The sequence below is a fragment of the Centruroides sculpturatus genome, unplaced genomic scaffold (assembly GCF_000671375.1).
Source record: "Centruroides sculpturatus isolate CEXI.00-Female unplaced genomic scaffold, Cexi_2.0 scaffold458, whole genome shotgun sequence".
NCBI lineage: Eukaryota > Metazoa > Arthropoda > Arachnida > Scorpiones > Buthidae > Centruroides > Centruroides sculpturatus.
Genome location: NW_019384732.1, coordinates 369,300 through 386,318, shown reverse-complemented (window position 1 = coordinate 386,318; position 17,019 = coordinate 369,300). Strand labels below are relative to the sequence as shown.

The following is a 17,019-nucleotide window of genomic DNA, read 5'->3' as shown; positions in this document are numbered from 1 at the left end:
TCCAAGAATTGATGATCTTACTAGCAAAAAAGAAAAGCAGCGATCACATTGATTTGTATACTAATGTACTGGTAAATAAAATAACAAATATTTATTGCTCAATGTAGTTTGCAGTTCTTTTTACAACAGAGAATTTTTTTCAATTAAAAATAATATTGTCACTGGTCCACTTAAAAAAAGCAGATATTTTCCGGTCTGCGATGAGTTTTGGGTTGAGAAACACTGGTCTAGATCATCCTTTCTCAAAGTGGGTGATAACGCCCCTTTGCGGGCACTGGAGGCTTTCATGGGGGCAGTAGAAGGCTCAGTGATTAAATATGAGTTTTATTTCTTCTCATCAAAACATTCTTTGATCTCAGAAATAGGATATGGGTCACACCCTATCTATCCTATCCATATAATAATGCATGTTTAAACATTATATTTGCAATAACTGTTTTTAAAATACACAACAGATGGTAATATAAAAAGGTAAGTTAAAAAATATAGGGGCACTAGATCTTTTTTTAATCTCAAAGTGGGCGGTGGTCGAAATAAGTTTGAGATCCTGTGATATATACATATGTATTTTTAATTATATATAGTTATAATTCTGATCCTTTTTCCCAATTTCTTCTATTCCCTTTGTCTGTTCCTTCTAGAACCTTCCAAACGACCGTTATTGCCTTTAGGTGGGATTAGCCGTTCTGAGAATCGGCTTACAATAGTGGGTAGGGTAGCCTGAGGAAAAATAAGGGAGAGACAAGTCACTCTTTGGACTAGATATAGAGAAAACCAGATGTGTTGAAAGAGGCTCCAAGCACGACTTTGTGGAGAGGGCAGAGGACTTTGGTAGAGTCCAGCAAGGGACCGAGAAGAAACTACATTCCAAGAGTAGGCTTATGGACACTTCAGAATTGGTTGAGAATCATAATAAGGACATGGAATCTCTACACTGAGAGACCGAGGGGCTGGCATATTTCAGAGCTTCGATAGAAAAAGAATAGAAGAGACGAAAGACACCTTCTTCAGAGAAGAAGAAAAGGAATGGAAATCTTACCCAAAGCGAGCACCAACTGACAGGAAAGAATGACCCAGGTGAAATCTTCCCTTCATTTCTCATACCTTCCTGTTTTCCTATCTTCCTTATTATTTCCTTAGTATTAAGTTAGTTTTAAGTTAGGATTATGGTAGTTCTAGTTATGCAGTTATGAAAAAATAATTGTTATGCACCCGGATTACTATATAATTGTGCCTTGTTAAGGAAACATACAGTTCTCTGTTTAATACATCTCTTTGTAAGAATGAAAACAGTACAAATCAGTTGAGATTCCTTGTATAGAACCAATTATTCAAAGTGTAATAAAGAGACAGAGTATATCCCTGTAGTTGTTGTATGTTCCTTTCTGTACGTTTCATATGAAGATCGCACTGTCTCACTTATACAAACACCACACAGGAATTTGTCTGCTTTGTAGTTATCAAGTAGGTGTAACTTTTCAAACATTTTTGCTTTTATCAGTAATTGGTTTATTAAAAATTAGTGCCAACCACTTTAAAGTGGTTGGCACTTAAAGTGGTTGGCACTAATTTTTAATAAACCAATTACTGATTTTAATAAACCAATTATTGATTTTTAATAAACCAATTACTGAATACTTTTGATAAACCAATAATTTTTAAAGTGCCAACCACTTTAAAGTGGTTGGCACTTTACCTGTTTTTTCATTACTATTATACTACAGTTCTTGTTAAATGAAAGAATAACTTCAAAAAAGTTTATAGTTTTTTTTGTATCATAAGCTTAATTTCATCAATAAGACAAAAGTTTAATAACATTAAGATGTCTAATGACAAATAATTGACAACTAAACCAGATTAAACTTCTCTAACAGATAAAGAATATTGTTCAACTTCTTTTAACCTGCCCTCCTCCCCTATTCCTATTTTAAGCCAGTCTTTATTCAATGCCTACAGTCAAATTTTGTCCCTTGAAAGAGTATTTGAACTGATTCTTTGTTTTTGTTTTAAAACATTTTGTATGTAAATACTTCTTTCAGAATATTGAAGGCAGAACATTGCATTTTCATAAGGTTGGTTATAGACAACAGTGTATGCTATTTAGAGTGTCCACTATTTAGAGGTAAATATAATAGCTGTCCTATTTAAAAGGTCTGGGGATTGTAAAAGTATCCATTAATAATTAATGGACATTTTTACAATCCCCATCTCTAATATAGTGGACACCTCTAATTATTAGAAGTGTCCACTATTCGGGAGTGTCTGTTAATGGAGGTTTCACTGTATTTATAAAAAAAAGTCATCCATAAAATGAAAAAAATCAGAAGGTTAAGCAATTCACTTATTCTACTGTAAAAATCATTAAGAGACATTCATATTCTTCTTTAAATGTATCCAAAACAATAATTTACAATTTTAAAAAGCAAATACAGTGAAGTACTGTCTGTTTCTCATATTTCTCAAGGAGCTGGACCACTAATACAAACAATTGAAATTTAAATCATAATGTACCACAAGATGGCAGAACTAATAGTTTTTTTTTATAACAAAGTATTATAGAGGTTTCTAGTATTATAGAGGTTTTAATGATTATCTTTGATGCTGCAATTAGGTTTTGGCAAAACTCTGTGTTTTGAGACTTCATGTCCAAGTTGCATCTAGATTTCTGAGTCTGAATCTGTATTTAAATACAGTCAATTCTGCTTAATTGGGATACATTGGAACTAATCCATTTTGGTCCAATTAAATGAAGTAATAATAAATTCTAAAATAAAATATATAATACATAGGTAAATAAATAAGTAGGTAAAAAATAATAATTAGGTACCTATTTTAATGCTTTATTAAACCAAGTAGGGAACTCTATTATGGAATTAGGGAACTGTAGCTGTCTTTCAACTTGGTTGAGAGACCTGGAAAAATTGTCCAGTCCCTTCACTTTTAAGTCTAGTCCAATCCAGAGCAGGGTCAGTAGCTCGCATTCAGATCTGCCTCAGACGGAATCCCAGTGTGATATGTCCCACTATGCTGACTCCCTCCAGAAAACCAAACTGCCCAAGCAAAAGACAAAATTGCAAACGTTAGGCCTACACAACATTAATGTATGTAGTGTTGACATATTTTCAGAAGGTTCCTAAAATATATCAAAAATTGCTAAATTCCTTTTCTGCTACTGTCCCAATTAAGCATTTAAATTATGCATTAGTTTGGTTTTTGTTCTTTGGGATTTGGCCTAAAAAAGTGGCTGGCCCAATTAAACAGAATCGACTGTACTATATTTCAGTTTCTGTTTATTAAACTTTGGTATATACATTACACTAAAACAACAACAACAACAACTGTACTATATTTCAGTTTCTGTTTATTAAACTTTGGTATATACATTACACTAAAACAACAACAACAACAACGACAACAAAAAATCTATATATTTTTAACAAAGTTCAAATAAAATATTTTTGTCTAGTTTAGTTACTTTATATATCAAAATTTCATATATTTAGAAAATACAATTAACTAAGTAAAACTCATATCTGTTTTACAAACACTTTCTTTAATTATAATTATCAAATTATTGTTGTTTGCAACAATACTTGTTTTTAAATCACATTTCAAATGTGCACAAAATAAATATTATATGAAAGAAGATATCCTAAACAGAAATAAATCAATTAAATATTTAGAATGTTTACTATAAATATGCATAATATTTCACTTAAAATTGAGTTTTTATTTTTAATCTTTCTGTCCTGTTGCACTAAGAGGACCATCTTTTCCATACTCATCAAGAATTCATTCAGGCCCACAATGAGGCAGCTGGTTGGGAAGGACAAGATTCAACTTGTCCAGAGTGGGCAAAACATGAAAAATTCCTAGAGTTGCTCACCTGGTGGTCTCCAGAATGTTAGTCTAATGTTTTAACTTAGACTAACATTCTGGTTATTGAGATTCTGGTTTGAGATCATGTTGAAGAATTTCCAAACTTTTGATTTTTTGGAACTTTTTACTTCTGTCTGCATTTTTCTTTTAAATCTTTATAAAATATATGGGTGTTTCAAAAAGTAACAGTAAACTGACAATATGAAATTACCTTCTTCCTGATAATTGGATCAATGACTAAGTACATCAAATAAAACCTTTACAATCCATTAAGTAATTTTGACTAATGTTTTTGATCTGCTTCAGTCAACAAGATTCTAAATCTTGTTGACTTGTTGAAAACATTAGTCAAATTTACATTAAAATTACTTAATGGATTATAAAGATTTTGTGTGATATACTAAATAGACAATATTTCATGAAACTAATATCCCAGGCATTTCAAACACCTGCAAAGGGAAGGTACATTCTTAGAGAAGGTATTGGCACTAGGGATGCCACGAATATTCGGCTACTATTCGGTATTCGGCCGAATACCGAATACCAAATCGTGAAAAAAAAACCGCACATATTACTCAAAAACGTATTTATTTTAATTTATTTTAATCACAAATTATTACATTTAATACTTAAAACCTATCAGTGGTAAGTTGTGATGAATGAAACAATTTTTTCAGCATTTGTTGATATCAAACGATTGTGCTTTTCCTCATAAACTATACCTGCTTCTGAAAATAGCCTCTCACTATATACACTACTGCTGGGAAACAATAGATAAATCTTAGCGAATTCTGTCAGGCTTGGATACTGTTTTGTGTTTGCTGATCACCACTTGTAAAGGTCTGCCGTCCGATGTAGGCGAACAGTTTTCATATAAAGTGATACAAACAGTGATATTTTTTGATAATAAGGACTATTAGTAACACAATTTGATGTAACAATGAACAAATAATGCATGTTGTGAAACAATCTACTTGCAAATAAAACAAATGTGCCTGCGATGTCGCTACTGCACCCACCACAATGAGACATGTCGTAACCTGTCACCTGCAAAATGTACACATATTTTGCCGAACATTCGGTGCTTCGGCCGAGAGTGTAGCTGAATATTCGGTATTTGGCAAAATCACTATTCGTGGCATCACTAATTGGCATTGTTTAATAAATGAGTTGGTGTGTTTAATTAAAAGGGAAGCATATATATAAAGTGGTAGAGCCTTAGCTGTTTGCACTGTATTACTCGCTGCTCAGTGAGCAATCATCAGATTTTTGTGGTCAGAGGGTGTGAAACCTCATGAAATTCATAGAAGAATGCTACAACAGTACGGAGATGCCTAGAGAAAAAGTGTACAATGGGTAAATGTGTTTAAAAATGGGTGAACATCAATCTGCGATAAACAATGCTCTGGATGTTCCAGCACAGCCATCACTAATGAGAAGGTGGATCACATTGATGCCATTATTTGAAAAACAGGTGCATTTTTTAGGAGTTCTGGCCAGGGAATTGGATATCAGTATTGGATCCACATATACTACTGCCATGGAGATTCTTAAGTATTACAAAAATGCATGCATGATGGGTGCCTAGGAGGTTGACTGATGAGCACAAGATAAATTGTCTTCATACTTCTATAGCTTTTTTGGTACAATATAATGGCAAAGGAGACTTCCTGGGATATACCATTACAAGTGATGAAACCAATAACTTAATAAGATATTGCACCTAATGTCTACCTCTAGTATCAAATTACTTAGAATTTAATTATTAATAGTAGCAATAAAGTAGCCTGACTCATTATAGTGATCATTTAGCTTTGAGATGTTTATATATGTGTATTACAAACACCATACCAGGAAAAAATAATAGCTGGTTGAGTGTCACAGTGGGTAATTACAGGCCATAGACATAGGATTCATTCATTCACACAGTAAGTGGGAGTTACAAGTTCAAATCCCACTCTGGACTAATTCTTTTCTTTCAGAATATTCTAAATTATTTAGTAAAAATATTAATTTAATTTTAATTATTAAATTTAATAAAAGATGGCACCTAAAGTCTACTTCTAGTATCAAATTACTTAGAATTTAATTATTAATAGTAGCAATAAAGCAGTCTGATTCATTATGGCAATTGTTTGGCTTTGAATAAGCTAAATATTAAAATAATAACTGTCCAAATTAAATACAGGTAGTCCTTGGTTTACGCCGCAGTTCTGTTCCTACAAAAGCCGGCGTAAAACGAACCCGTATTTACATTGAGGTATAGGGTTAGGTTCCACATAAGTGAAAAATATGCAAATAATTTTGTTTATTAATACAATATAATACAAAGTACAAATAAATTTAATTTTTAAAATGTATTTTATCATAAAATAAAGTTAAATGTTTTTATTAAAAATTTTAGTTTCGGATCTCTTACATTTTTCGGAAAAAGTATCCATCTTTAATTGTTTACATTTTTGTTTTCTTTCATTGAGAATTTCGGAATATGGTCGAATGGATGCGATGATGCTCCTTTTTACATTTGCACTTCGCTCCCAATCATTGTCTAACTCACAAAGTTCATCCGTCAAACTTTCCATAGTTGAAAGGATACGTTAACCCGACGTAGAGCTACGGACGAGCGGAGACACTGATTGGTCGACCACCGGTCGCCGTAGCGCATATGTAAGGTCAGTTTGAGCGGGAAAATTAAGGAGAGATAGATATCGTCTGGCCAACGAGAAGTAGATTTGTCTCACTAACGATAGTTTGTGATCGCCGGAAGTGCTACTGCGTCGTAAGGTGTTTTCCTGAACGAACTGATACGGGATAAATTCAATGGCGCTATGGATTCGGACGCCATTTATTGGACTATTAAGTTTGATAACTTGACTCGTGGGTACCTAAACGTTTAGTATTTTAATATTAATTTAATGCAAATGTATACAAACCCAATAATATTAAACAGAAAAAATAAATATATTCAATAAAAATCTTTGTTTTAACGAATGTACAATGTCGCGGCTCGGTAAATATGTCAACACTGAAACGAAAATCAGTCTGGCATAGGGAAAATCAGGGAATTACACAGCAAAATCACGAATTGTGCAGCGGCGTTATTGTGAATCGGCGTAAATTGAACCAGCGTAAACTGAGGACTACCTGTATTCAGTTTTTAACATAAAGCTTCAAAATATCAAAGGACAATTGATAATTTAACATAATTAAACATTAAATTAAACAGCAAAAAAAACAGTAATAAAAAATTTTAAATCAAGTACTTAAAAGAATACAAACTTTAATACATCTTGAAAAGACATCCAAAATACACCCTCATCAGCTCCATGGGGCATTAAAAGATCTCTTAAATGAGGGGTCCATAAAGGAGAGTTATCTGACCAATCACCTTTCCAAGAATAATGGCCCCAAGGATTACGAAGTCTCAAGAGTCTGAAAGTAAAAATTTTAGTATACAAATTACTACACAGAACAGAAATAATAATTATTATTATGTGAAATTTTTATGCAAACATTGTAATGCAAACTTCTTTCTGTAAATTTGATAAATTTTGTGACATGTTCAATTCTTTGCATCAGGAACAATTTGAGCCTTTATTGACTTCATTTTCTCCATCATTTTCAGCACTGTGTATTCATAAAGCTTTCAATGATTGCAACATTAGTCAAAACTTCCATAACAGTGTGCAACCATTCATAAATTTTCATCATCATCTGAAAGATGCACTATTGGATTGTTCTCAAATGCAGTTTGGAGAATCATTTATTGTTGCTGTTAGATCTTCCTTCATCAGCAGAAGATTCTTCATCATACGATAGACTAAGAAAAGAATCTTTCATTATCAGAATGCATAACGTCAGGCCAAATTTTTGTCATGACTTTTCAGAATATACTCAAACAATTCCACAACAGTACAGAATACACTGAATCCTTAATGTTGTATGCAAATTGAAGTTCAATGATGCTGACAGTTCACCAGCTTTTGAATAAAAGTCTATCTTGTAGATTATTTTAAAATTCTAGATCATCCCCTAATCTGTCAATTGGATCAATGACATAACACTTGCCAGAAGATGTTTGTGAAACTGATTTTCACGTTTTTACCATCAAAGAGAATTTTCGAAAAGACTTTTTCAAGACAGCAAAATCATTTTTGTGCTTGACTAGTACCAAGCACAAGAATGGCTTTGCTGAACATGTTTTCACAAACATGTTCACAACATATCTTTGCATAAGCAGGAGAAAGAGACAACAAAGCCATTCTTGTGCTTGGTACTAGTCAAGCACAAAAGTGACTTTGCTGTCTTGGAAAAGTCTTTTTGAAAATTCTCTACGATGGTAAAAACATGTGAAAAATCAGTTTTTGAAAATTAAGGTTGCATCCAATCACTTGAATGTGTTTTGTAGCATAACAGCAAACTTATCAAGTTTTTACATACCCTTGGTTTCTTGGATTTCCCTATAATCAGAAATTTGAGTAGATGGATGTTAGAAGCATTCATGCACATGGGCACTGTAATTCTTTCCTTATTTTGTTTAAATCCCTTAACAGCTCTTTTACCATTTTCAGAAAAGATGAACTTTAGTAGCCAACATCCCAACAACTCAGTTTCATCAGCATTGTATACCTGAGAGAACAATAAATCATTATCCTCTACAAATCTCTCAAAAACACTACAGTGGTTCCTTTGCAGTAATATAATTGGCAGGCTTTTGTTCTCCACAAATATCCAGAATGCTGTGTCATTATTTGAATTTTGAAGCCAACGATCAGAGCCAATGATCAAAATGAACATTGTCCAATGAATGACAAAATGAGCAATGTTCATTTTCTCATTCTTGCTTTCTCAAGGACCAAGACCAGTAATTGGTACTCCTTTAGTACATTTTACATTAAACCATTTGTAAAAGTTGCATCTAATTCAGCCAAGTCTTGGTGTAATAGATGCAGCAAGGCTTCTATAAGCTTAGTAGGTACAGTAGACCCCCCTATAATGCTTAGATACGTTCCACGCTAATCGAATTTTACGTTGTAGGAATGATTAAATACATGAGCCAATCGCAGCCCGATAGGTGGGAACTTTACGGACTAAGGCTGTTCGAAAGGTTTTCTTCTATAAAATTAACCGATTCTAGACTAATTCGACTCAACATTTCCAAAATACGTATAATTTTTTGGGAATAATCTGTATAAACTATGCTATAAACAAAAAATTATAGGATTACTTACCGAGTGTGTACCGTTCGACTACGCCGTTGCTTAAAGCTGGTTTTCATCGCGGAACAGCACATGAAACGACGGCCGCAATTTCTGATAACGAATTTTTGGCGGAAAAATAACTTGACCTTTGGAGACATCATTAATATAAATAATTTTTATGGACGTTGAATAAGAAGTGTTTCTTTCACAAGAAATGTATAAAATTAGTGCTGTATTAGACTTACGGTACCTAATTTACATACTGTACAGACGATAATAAACTCAACTTACTAGCCTAAAATCTCCGTAGCGTGTTGCCAGGCGGCAGAAAGCATATATATAATTATAATAAAGTTACAATAAATTAAGTTAATATATAATTATATATACAGTACCTAATTTATATATAATTAATATATAATTATATGTACAGTACCTAATTTATATATAATTTATATATAATACTAAACAGACGATAGCAAACTCAATTTAGCCGCTCCGTAGCGTGGCGCAGGGTCGGAGGTAAGTAGTTTGGCTGCTCATCCACTATTGGTCCAGACTCTATCAATCTTGTAGCGAAACGACATTATAGGAGGTACTTTATACGAAAGTTTCTACAATTTTTTCGCTACGTTATAGGAATTGTCATTATAGGAACGTACGTTATAGGGGGGTCGACTGTACTTTGCTTTCTACTATGAATGATGATAACAGCTTTTCTTTCTTTCTTTTTTTTTGTCACTTTTAATGTTGAGAACCCAATGTTAGAACTGTTAATAATTTTCTGCAACTTACACCTTTTTCCAGTTGGCTGATAATTTCTATTTTCTTTGTCAAATTTAGTTCCACATGTTTTCATTTTATGCCTTTGCCATTTTCATTCCTTTGGATAATCAGATTACAAGTGTGAGAATTGAACAAGAAAGAAAAAAAAAAAAAACAACTCAAGTATAATCTCATCAGAAGCTAATATATGTTAACTTTCTGACCTGAAAGAGTTTCAACTTATGCTGGAAGTTACATCTTTTCCACAACTTTTAGATACCTCTAAAGTATTTGCTGCTTTTAATATAACAAGGAACGGCTGGTTCCAGTCAGTTGTCGTCCATTCTTCATCCCTTTAAGATCTGTGCCTGTGTGTTATTACCATCTGAAGATTCATTCGTGCCTTCAGATTTCTTGTTGTCCTTTGGCTTGTGTACTGCTATTTTCCAGAACTGTTAATAGATGTCAAGAACTTATCTCCTGTTCTTCTCAACTTGGAATTTCTAGTTTGAACTTGTAAGGTACTGAAATCTGCAAACTCTCTCACTCTCTCTCCATGACGATAATGCACGTAAATGCAAATACTGTCTTCTTTAGTTGTGTAACATATTGTACAAACTTTTATACTGTCTAATAAATGTTTAAGTGTACAAGTGACTCCTTTCCAACTGAATCTCATCATTTCCTACTCCATCCTCTTATCCCTAGTCTCACATATGAGACTGCATTATTGCCATTCAGAAAAATGCTCAAAACTCATATAGTAGGCATAACATTCTTGGTGTCAGAAATTTTCAAGTGTTATCACTTATATTTGGCAATAGGAAGGCTAAAAAGACATAAAAAACTCCACTAAAATAACTTAAACCTCATACTGGTTTCAGAGAAAAATGCCAAACAGAAAAGTTACATTGGTGTCATAATAAAACATTAAATAGAATCACACAGTAATGCATTGACATCACCCGGCAACCCCCCACAGTGGTGTCAGAATTATCACACACCATTGCAGAAACCTTACACAAATGTTACATAAATGCTGGTATCGCTGTTGAGTAGAAGCTGACAGTTAATGTTGATGGTTAGTAATGAAGAAGTTTAGTTTAGAGACAAAGTGTTTTTTCTAGAAGTTTAATCAGCCTGTTGATTCTAATCACTGACTTTGCTGAATGAATGATGGCTGAAAAGCAATTTGAAAAACAACTTATGAGTGACTCCTAAATGACTGGTGCTGTATAAACAAAACACCAAACTCTTGCTGAGCTTATTATTACTTTAATTTCAAACGTTTTCAGCCCAATTTCAATAGGCCATCTTCAAGAACTATTCGAATACAACTTACAAGAACATAGTTGTATTCGAATAGTTCTTGAAGATGGCCTATTGAAATTGGGCTGAAAACGTTTGAAATTAAAGTAATAATAAGCTCAGCAAGAGTTTGGTGTTTTGTTTATATTTGTAAAGATACGGCTGAGGAAGTGAGAATAGACTGGTGCTGTTGTGGAAGAAAATTTCTTTTATAAGTGCTGAAACACAGACATAATGAGGTTTGAATTCTTTCAATAAAATCCCTGCAAATATCAGGTGATGGTTTCAAGTCCAATCCTGAAAGATGTTTGCACCAACTTGTCCAGTAATTGTGCAATAAACATATTAGGACAAGAAAGACTTGTGACAACAAGATTCTGTAACAAAATGGATAATTTTTCATCATCAAATTGCTTTTGATCCTACAACTGATCTTTTGACATATAGAAAAGTACATAACTGTAGATCTCACTTCATCTTGATTTCTATCTGGGATCTCTAGCACACCATGTCCAAACAAATTCTGATTTGCAGAATATTTGCATGCCAAATTATTATTGGACAATTCTAAATAGATTATCAGTTATTTTTCAGTTTAACAGTATTTGTTGTTGAAAACATGATACTTAACTTGTATGCAATTTAGAAGGTATCATATCTAAAATTGTTTTTAACATCTGTTTCTTGTGTTTTATTTCTTAATTCATTGTAGATGTAAATATAAAATAAATGAAACACAAAACAGAATAACTGAAATGCACTAAGTGTTCAAAATACAAATTTTCAGCCAAACAACAAAACTTTTTTCATTTTATTTCTAAAAAATTAAAATATTCCAGAAACTAGGTTATACTATACTGCGGAAACTCACTATCTTGGTATTCATCTAGCAGAATGGTGCAAGTTCAGAAAAATGAACTTGAACCATTTCAGTCTTCTAACACCTGTTTTGGGTCACAAATTTCAAACAGATGGAATGTCTAACGTTTTGGTGTTTGAATGTGTCAGACAAAGGAGAGCTTATACGAAAATTTGAATTTAAAATCCTATAAGTAGTGACCTTCACAGCACTTACAAAGCCTTTAAGGTGACCTTAGGTTACTTCAAAGGTCTTCAGAGATTATTTCAATACTCTTGCATTGTCAACAACCCAACTCAATTTCTGGCAAACAATGCTCTCTAGAACACCTGGAAGGCATTTACAGCTAAATATTCTTAGGAAAAAATGATGCTTTGTTTTCATATTCCTGATTTATCTTTACAGTTTGTCTAATGAGGAGATGGCATGAAATTGGGATTGTCAATTTTAATCTAACACATGATGAGGATATAGTGCATCCCCAATGACTGACATATGCCAAGTAGTAAGGCACACTACTCAAAATTAAATGAGAAAAGTGAAGTTGAAAATTGCACACTCACTTAAAATCTTTAGAATTTCTATTATTTATGAAGCAGTTGGTGGCTCTGTGGAGGTGTGCCAATTTCATAATTAGGAAGTTGGTGTTTCAAATCTCGTTAGTTTCAATGTTGTTTTTTTTAATATAAAACTATACTATTAGTATTTTAAAATTATTTTCAAATATTCATGTACAGTACATACGGGATTCATATACAGTAGACCTCCCTATAACGCTTAGATACGTTCCACGTTATTTGAATTTTACGTTGTAGGAATCACATGAGCCAATCGCAGCCCGACACGTGTGAAGTTTACGGACTAAGGCTGTTTGAAAGGTTTTCTTCTATAAAATTAACCGATTCTAGACTAATTCGACTCAACATTTCCAAAATACGTATAATTTTTTGGGAATAATCTGTATAAACTATGCTATAAACAAAAAATTATAGGATTACTTACCAAGTGTGTACCGTTCGACTACGCCGTTGCTTAAAGCTGGTTTTCACCGCGGAACAGCACATTAAACGGCGGCCGCGATTTCTAATAACAAATTTTTCACATAAAAATAACTTGACCTTTGGAGACATCATTAATATAAATAATTTTTATGGACGTTGAATAAGAAGTGTTTATTTCACAAGAAATGTATAAAATTAGTGCTGTATTAGACTTACGGTACCTAATTTACATACTGTACAGACGATAATAAACTCAACTTACTAGCCTAAAATCTCCGTAGCGTGTTGCCAGGCAGTAGAAAGCATATATATAATTATAATAAAGTTACAATAAATTAAGTTAATATATAATTATATATACAGTACCTAATTTATATATAATTAATATATAATTATATGTACAGTACCTAATTTATATATAATACTGTACAGACGATAGTATACTCAATTTAGCCGCCTAAACTCTCCATAGCGTGGCGCTGGGCGGCAGAAAGTAGTTTGGCTGCTCGTCCACTATTGGTCCAGATTCGACCAATCTTGTCGTGACAGGAGTTGGTGATGACGTTTTACGAGTCATTTTATACGAATATTGCTACAATTTTTTCGCTACGTTATAGGAATTTCCGTTATAGGAACCCACGTTATAGGGGGGTTGACTGTATATTATTTATTTATAATTTCTTTGGGAAGATTAATGAATTTGAATATCTTATCGATATAAACAAAATTATCATTATTCAAGACCAATTCTGTTAGTAAAACAGACATTTTTATCAACATTATTCAATTTGTGGATAACATTATTCAATTTGTAATCAGCAAATTAGATGTAGAAGCATGTGAAATGATAAACATTTCTGCAGTGTGTACATTGAATAAATGCAGCAATTTTACAAATACAAGATTTATATATGTCACTGAAAAAAAAATTTGATTAACATTTAAAAATACTTCTCTGTCATCAACTAATTTGGAGGAAAACCATCCATATTGTATTGTAAGATACGCACGTGGTGAGTGTATTTCCAACTAGAGGAAAAGCAAACAATACTACTAGATAATCTTTCTTCACCCATGTTTATTTTCTGTCTCAGGATTCTTTTATATTCGGACACTCCTCGTTTGGTGTTTTCTAGACAATTTTGGCAGTTAATAAAAATCTCGCAACAATACTATTCACCGCGGTACAAAAAAAAAAAAAAGGAACTATAACTAAATACTTAAAACTACTTATACAAAATGGGAGGAAGAAAAGATAAGCAATAGGATAGCTGGATATTTGATAGAAAAAGAATGGGTGCCCAAAGTGTCGACGATCTTGGATTGATGGTGGTGATATCGGACTTATCAAATCTTGGAGAAATAGTTGATTGGTTAACTCTATCCGACTCTCAGAATAAGCTCCCAAATATTCTCTTCTCGGGATACGCTTCTATCTCCTCTCGATTATTAGCTTCAGCTTATTGTCTCCTTCCTTCTTCTGTCAATAACAGAGCAAACTGGAGGTTTTACAACACGTCCTCTCTCTCCAACATCCAAGCAAAAAGTGAAGTCTTGTTCGACCCCTTAGCCCTCGGGCTACCGCCTTTTCTTTGTCTTGAAAATATGTCACCACCACCTTACCAGGAAAGGATTAGGGAAGAAGTTTCTGGAAGGCGATAGACAAAGGAACTAACAAAAAATAAAAGAAACAAAGGGAATACTAATAATAAAATATACAAAATAAGGCATGCGGCCACAGTATCATATTTGAAAATATCAGTGTGCTTAATTAATTGTTGATGTATTATAGAATGTAATATTATTATATCTTCTCAAGATGAAATTTCTTGGTACTACTCTTACTTGTAAACAATTCTGTACTTGTTTTATAAAGTTTTTAATTTGCTGATAAAAATAAATGTAACATGGTTGACATATTTGGAGTATAATTTTCAATTACACAATTACTTTATTGCCAGAGTAAGTACTGTACATACATGAATATACAGAAAATGTTTTGTTTTTAAATATATATTGTTAGGTAGCATTTCTTAACTGCTTTTGATGTTGACTTGTTATTTGAAATAAATCAATTTTATTGTTTTATTACCATTTATTGTACATTTGTAGTTAACTAAAAATAAATCAGCTTTTCTCTCTGACAATATAATAAATTTAAAAATACCAAGAATAAAGTGAAAATTACAGTTTTATTTTTAAAAAAGTCACATTACAGAACTTAGTATATCAAAACTTGTTTTAACTCTTTTAGAAAAGAAAAAAATAAAGATATATTTACCTTAATCCATCAATATCTTGTACATCTAATACAGAATACGCATGACGAGGCCTTAATCCTACTGTATGATAATCTTGATCATTTACTTGCATATTTCCTCCTCCACAAGATGCTCCCATTAAAAATCTTAAAACAACAGAGTAAATATTAGAGAAAAAATTTTATATTTATTAAAAAAAATTATTGAAGTCTTTAAATTCATATTTTTTAATTCCTTTTTAATTTACATCACTTACTTTGCAATATATAAAACCCGAATTTATAAAGGCATGGATAATGTATTTTAAATGTATTAAATTATTATATACTTCAATAATTAATTTTCATTTTAAATATTAAAATATTTAATATGTTAATTAACAGTGTATCTTTTATCTTTACAGAAAATTTCCTATTATTATTGTTTATGTATTAGAAAATAAAAATGAACTTTCATTCTAAAAATGGCAAATAGCAAAGTCGTTTCATTTAACAAAAAACATTTTCAAAGCTTTTGGTTCACTTTCAAATTTAATGAACTCATAATTAGTAAGTTTTGAAAAAATTTTTTTTACTGAACTATAAAAATCATTAACTTTGAGTTAATTAAGCTAAAGATATGGAGTTTGTTACTAATATAATTATTTTAAAAAAATGATGTTCTAATGATGTTAAAAGAATATAACAACATAATTAACTATCTAACAAAAATTACAATCAAGAATTTTAAAATAAATTTAAATTTTATTTTACCTTGCTGATCTTGAGCTAAGAAGCTGTGCCCAAATTAAATCCTGATCAATACCTTCTTCATTTGGTATTGAAGAAGCTGTATAAAAATCATTTCCATTGAAATATAAAAACTGATTAACAAAAAAAATAAACATGCTAGAATTTACAGCATTTATTTAGTATATTTAAAAAAAATTTATGGCTAATTCCACAAATTATAAAAGACAGATTTAAAATTGCATTTAATACTTTAATTGAACATACGTTGTAAAGGTATGCTTTCACAAGGAGCACCTGTTAGAGTGCATAACCCTTCAATAGCTCGTCCGGATACAAGAGCTTCATAACAACCATGCAATTTTGCTACAGCTTTTTCTATCAAGGGAACCCATAATTGTTTTCTTTTTGCCTGAAAAAAATTTTTTTTTATTTGTTTTAAAATTGAAAAATTTTAATACTTGCATTTGAAATAAAACAAAAAAAAAAGCAGTTCAATTAATCATGCAATTACAACAAATAAACATAGTTGTATTTAACCAAAAATATGATTCCACTCAAATCTTGATAAATAATAATGGTAATGAAAAATTAATTTTATTTTGTACTCTTTATTGTACTATTAATTAAAAACATTTTTTTGGTCTTATAAAAGACTGTGGGATCTGCAAGTGTCTGTAATGCTGAAACTTGCAGGAGAGTGATAGAGAACAATTTACCATGAATACAATCACACCAAAAGACGCTAAAAACTAATTATATATACACAATTCTTATATACGGTATATTCACAAAATTCACAAAGGTTTAGCATGTGACAGCTCACAAAAATTAGGCAGATGAAGAAAAAGGGGAATGGTCCACTGAATACCAAAAATATTCACACTTTGGGAATGTGAAGCAGAGACAAATCCTATCCACAGTGACAAAAGTTGTCTCTTACCGACAGTTCCTTTGATGTTAATGGATTGAAAAAAAAAAAAAAAAAAAAAAAACAGACTTACACCTCTTCTTGAC

At 31.9% G+C, this 17,019-nt stretch overlaps 1 protein-coding gene across 1 annotated transcript in view; it reads right to left on the bottom strand.

Moving 5' to 3' along the window:
• The window catches only part of LOC111628219 (calpain-D-like), a 166,217-nt gene that overhangs the window by 56,311 nt on the left and 92,887 nt on the right, over positions 1–17,019 (bottom strand). Inside the window, exons 5-8 of the mRNA XM_023371959.1 lie at positions 16,270–16,414; positions 16,027–16,102; positions 15,295–15,420; positions 7,159–7,311 (exon numbers count right to left, since the gene is read on the bottom strand). Coding sequence (XP_023227727.1) covers positions 7,159–7,311; positions 15,295–15,420; positions 16,027–16,102; positions 16,270–16,414 — 500 coding nt within the window. The remainder of the gene's footprint in view (positions 1–7,158; positions 7,312–15,294; positions 15,421–16,026; positions 16,103–16,269; positions 16,415–17,019) is intronic.